Source organism: Nematolebias whitei, chromosome 16 (assembly GCF_014905685.2).
Source record: "Nematolebias whitei isolate Nwh7 chromosome 16, NemWhi1, whole genome shotgun sequence".
In the NCBI taxonomy this organism is placed as follows: Eukaryota; Metazoa; Chordata; class Actinopteri; order Cyprinodontiformes; family Rivulidae; genus Nematolebias; species Nematolebias whitei.
In genome coordinates, this window is record NC_056513.1 from 1037265 (window position 1) to 1042698 (window position 5434).

Sequence of the window (5434 nt, forward strand, 5' to 3'; positions counted from 1 at the left end):
TCAGCAGCGTTCAGCAGCGTTCAGCAGCGTTCAGCAGCGTTCAGCAGTTTAGCATCATTCAGCAGCGTCCAGTAGGGTTCAGCAGAGTTTAGCATCATTCAGCAACGTTCAGTAGGGTTCAGCAGCATTCAGTAGGGTTCAGCAGAGTTTAGCATCATTCAGCAGCGTTCAGTATGGTTCAGCAAAGTTCAGCAGCGTTCAGCATCATTCAGTAGGGTTCAGCATAGTTCAGCAGCGTTCAGCAGCATTCAGTAGTGTTCAGCAGCATTCAGTAGGGTTCAGCAACATTCAGTAAGGTTCAGCAGTGTTCAGCAGCGTTCAGCAGCATTCTGCCACATTCAGTAGCGTTAGCAGAGTTCAGCAGCGTTCAGCAGCATTCAGCAGAGTTTAGCAGAGTTTAGCAGCGTTCAGCAGCATTCAGCAGCGTTCAGTAGCATTCAGCAGAGTTCAACAGAGTTCAGCAGAGTTCAGCAGCGTTCAGCAGCGTTCAGTAGCATTCAGAGCGTTCAGCAGAATTCAGCAGAATTCAGCAGAGTTCAGCAGAGTTCAGCAGAGTTTAGCAGAGTTCAGCAGCATTCAGCAGCATTCAGCAGAGTTCATCAGCGTTCAGCAGCGTTCAGCAGCGTTCAGTAGCATTCAGCAGAGTTCAGCAGCGTTCATTAGTGTTCAGCAGCGTTCAGTAGTGTTCAGCCGAGTTCAGCCGACTTCAGCAGCATTCAGCAGTGTTCAGTAGTGTTCAGTAGTGTTCAGTAGCATTCAGCAGAGTTCAGCAGCGTTCATTAGCGTTCAGCAGCATTCAGTAGTGTTCAGCCGAGTTCAGCCGACTTCAGTAGCATTCAGCAGCGTTCAGGAGGAGTTCTGTGAAAATTTCAGAACGTTTGTGAACTGTCAGTCTTCTTGTTGAAACAGCAGCGTCGTCAGACAGTGGGTGACAGGTGCACCTTCCTGAACGTGCACAAATCTTGTCAAATATATGGGAAGTGAAAAAAATAGTTTTTTGTGTTGGTTCTTGTGTAATGTTAAAGTTATGATTATAAAACATGTTGGGATTAATCAATGGGAATATTAGGAGACGACTAACTATCAGTTTGACCATCAAATAAAAATCTAATTAATGTATTTCTCCTGACTGGTTGCTCAAAGAGCGATCCACAGCTCAGCCTCTTGTCCAACACGACTGCTTCCTGTCCACAGGTCCATCGTCATCAGACGGTTCTTCTTCCTCATCGGCACCCTGTACCTGTACCGCTGTGTGACCATGTATGTCACCACGTTGCCTGTGCCTGGCATGCACATGAACTGTGCTCCTAAGGTGAGTAGCAAATGAAATCCTGGACTCTGGGACTTGTTGAGTCTCCAGCAGAAGCCACCCAGCTGGACCAGCAGCACCGAGGACTGGACTGTGAAACGCTGTCCATGTTTGCTGCTCCTGTCGTCCTCATGAGTTCACATCAAACAGACGTGCAGACAACACATCGATGACATGAAAGATCAAAAGGTGATTTGATGACGCTGCTTCCTGTCGTCTCGCAGCTTCAGGGAGACACCCAGGCCAAACTGCAGCGAGTCCTGCGGCTGATTTCAGGCGGGGGCCTCTCCATGACCAACTCCCACCTGCTGTGTGGAGACTTCCTGTACAGTGGACACACAGTGATGCTCACGCTCACGTACCTGTTCATCAAAGAGTGTGAGTGCTCGTCTGGACACATTTCATCCACGGTGCTTTTCTTCTCTTTGTGCACGTGTTTGTTCCACAGACTGCTCAAACGTTTCAGATTAGACTCGTTTGATTATTAGTGTTGGAAATGCTTCATGCTGAACATTTGTCTGGAAACATCTTACTGAAAGAGGACGTATAAGAAGTTTTCCTGTCTCTTGTGTCGTACTTCACTGAACTGATTACCAGCAGCTTGTGATCGTGTCCCTCAGACTCCCCCCGCTCGTTCTGGTGGTACCACCTGCTGTGCTGGCTGCTCAGCGCTGTGGGCGTGGTCTGCATCCTGGTGGCACACGAACACTACACCGTGGACGTGGTCGTGGCTTATTTTATCACCTCCCGCCTGTTCTGGTGGTACCACACCATGGCCAACCTACAGGTGAGACCACAGAGACAGAACTTCCTCACAGGAACACGTTCAAACCCTAAACTCTGGTTTTATATCAAACTGCTGTTTGTCCCCTCCGGTGTGTCCAACGTGAACAGACGGGTTCAGACTGAAGAACGAGTAGATGAGCAGAGAAACTAAATAAAACATCACGTCGTTTACGAGCAGTTCATGGTGTGTCTGCACCGACATATCCAGCTCTAACCCATTATTGATTGGCCATTTCTGTTAGAAGACACATTCAGTGCTGATTATGGACATTATCTTTCAGAAATGTCTCAACATGGTCGACCTAAAAAAACAGAACGTTTGTGTTAAAATGCTAAAAGTGAGAGTAAAGAGTGCAACCTGTTCTTAAACCTGATGAGCTTGAGGTGGAGCCACAGTCAGGTTGGTATCCATGAACGAGTTTTCACTTTGCAGCTAAAAAACTGCTCGTCAGCAAAAAACAAAGACTTCAGTTTATTCTAGGAGCAGAAAGACAGAAGTGCTGATCAATAAAAGGTCAATAACTTTCAGTTACACACTGAAGCCATGAGGAGGAGAGCTGCAGACAAACTGTTGCTCCTTCTCATCAGGCGTAATGACCTGACGTTTATCGGACATCTCTTTCCTCCTTGATGGCACAAACCCATGATGCCATCAACACGTTTATTCCATGACTGACTGAGCTCCAACAATGAGCGAGTGGCTCGGGGTGAACAGGACCAGACGCTGCTGCCTTCCTCCAGACACCACCTGCTCCAAAAGTTGCAGGAGCATCAGAGTCCAGACAAACGGACGAGGTCACTGTCACTGGGCCAGGCTGAAGCCACATGTCAGGGTTGTTTGGGGTGTTGTGTTTTTGGTTTTTGGTACCACAGTCTGCTCTCTAGGGAAGTGAGGCTAAAAGTCCCGCCCTACACATGATCCACCTCACAAACAGGCTGTCAATCACAGAACGACACGGCACTTTGAAGTCTCAAATAAGAGACTGAAAGAAAAAAACATCTTATTTAAACATGGAGCAGAGCAAAACACCTGGAAACATAATCCTGATTATTATTATTATTAATAGCCAGAAAATGTTTATGATGGGGCGGGACCTAAACCTTGTACTGTAGACAGCCGCTAGGTGGCGCTCATGAGGTTCTACTCTAGCTTCTCTTTAGTTACACGAGTCCAGACACGTCATGAAAAACGATGTGACATTTGGCAGAAACGACTAAACACAAGTTTACAAGATATTCATGCAGCGCCACGAACAGAAAGCTTGTGACGATGAGCTCATCGTCTTAATTAAGTGAAGGTCCAACAGAATATCAGCGTTTATTTTTATTGTATTTTTAAAAGACTGTGCTCATTTTATTGTGGATGTTAGTAAAGCTCCGTCGTTAGAAGTCGTTTTGACATTTGATTCCAACAATTCATCTCGACAGACCCTGAAGTGCTCGCCCAACAACTACCTGACCAACACTTGGTGGAACCCTGTGTTCACCTTGTTTGAGAGGAACGTCCAAACGTCGGTGCAGTGCTCCTACTCGTGGCCCATCACTTGGCCTCCCAGCTGCCTGAAGAGCCCCTGCAAGACGTACTCGATGGTGCAGAGCACACGAGACGAGTGAGCACGAGGCTGCAGAATCCACTAATGTGGGTTTTCTTGTGCTGGAACCAAAAGCCACTTAATGCATATCTGCGTTGCCTTGTGATTTATTTATGAAACCAAACAGTGAGTTGTTCCGTTTTTCTGTAAGTTTTTCATGAAGGGCTTTTTTTCCTGCACACTTCCAGGTTTGTTGCTTTTACTTGATGTTGATCTTGGATCAGCAGCTCCTCCATGGATTCTTCTTCTTACCTCGATACATCAGTGAACTTTAAGCCACAAGGTGCCTTAGTGTGTTAAATAGCCGTGGAGGCCCCAGAGATGTCAGTGCTTGTGTTCGTGTTTTTATGTTCTTTATAATCATTTTGTACTCATTGTAGTGACCTTGAATTCAAATTCGACATTATAACAATTAAATAAATCAAAGTCGAGCTTCAGTGTGTCGTTTTTATTCCGGTAAATGATAAATTCAACCAAATTTTTGTGTTTTTAACTCCACCTAACCAGAATACTGTTAACTAAACTTTATAAGTCCCACTGAGCAGCTCACCCTTTGTGGACAGTGATGGTTTCATGCCAAGAAAGAGCACCACAGACGCCATCTTTGATTTGAGGATGATGATGGAGAAGGTCAGAAAGAACTCCATTGTGTCTTTGGAAAAAAAAATCATATGACAGCAGGACGTGCATGAGGACAGCAGGACGTGTATTTTCATTCATTCATTCATTCATTCAACCTTTATTTAAACAGATAAATCACATTGAGCCTCAAAGACTCATTTACAAGTGAGACCTGCTTGGACAGACATAAACAGCGGTTAACTGGACACATGGAGGAGTTGGAGGCGAAAAAAATTCCTATCAGACTTGTTTTTTCTTGCCTGAGAAAAAAACTCCTCTAATATTAAAAAAACACCTCGCACAAACAAGCACATAGTGACGTAGACATTCTGCAGAGGGGAAAGCGAGAGCAGTCAGCATGTTCATAGATGCTCTTGAGGGCACTGTAAGAGTTCTGATAAGGATGGAATAATCAGTTAATGTCCTCCGGTGAGATCCATAAACATTCTCGAGGTATGTCGAGGAATGGCCAAGAATAACATCTATGAGAATCCAAGAGTCCTGAAATGATGACACAAAGTTTATTCAGCTGGTTCATCTGGTTATCAGTTGGAAATTCCTCATGGAGGGGGTGGTGAGCGTCAGATCACATGTTCTCCAGGAGAATTCAGATAAGATGGCCTTCAAGACCAGCCAAGGGAGCCAAATTCAGATAAACACACAGTTGTTTTGGGGACAGGAAGAACTTAATGACATCTACCTTGAGTCTGTGTTGGTCAACTTGGTTCTGAAATGTCCAAAATAACATGGCCACACCGATGGAACGTGACTGAGTAAAATCCCCAAGATCTGATCCATTCAGCCCAAAGCATTTGAGTCTGGGTACTCGAGGCACAAACCAAGCCATCAAAAAGGCAAGCAGCATGATCAGGTCCAAATTTGCTGCTGATGACTTCCTTGATTGTAGATAAACCAGCAACCAGCTGAATTCAAAAAGCAGGAACCAGTTATCGAAAATCCAATTAAATATGCGTCCTTAAAATCCACAGATGGCAGCAGAGAGAGACACATCATTAAGTCTTCCAGTCGATGAGATGTCCAGCTGCGTGTGTGCCAACAGGGCAAATCAGCTCGCCTAAAGCCTGTCTTCTCTTGAAGAAATGTTGTAAATTGAGTTGAGGGACCA

The 5434-nt window shown here is 45.3% G+C and overlaps 1 protein-coding gene across 1 annotated transcript in view; it reads left to right on the forward strand.

The window, feature by feature from the left end:
* sgms2a (sphingomyelin synthase 2a) overlaps positions 1-3709 on the forward strand; it is a 6620-nt gene extending 2911 nt beyond the window's left edge. Inside the window, exons 2-5 of the mRNA XM_037690031.1 lie at positions 1195-1312; positions 1534-1687; positions 1930-2096; positions 3524-3709. Of these exons, the coding sequence (XP_037545959.1) occupies positions 1195-1312; positions 1534-1687; positions 1930-2096; positions 3524-3709 (625 nt within the window). The remainder of the gene's footprint in view (positions 1-1194; positions 1313-1533; positions 1688-1929; positions 2097-3523) is intronic.
* The last annotated feature ends 1725 nt before the right edge of the window (positions 3710-5434 follow it).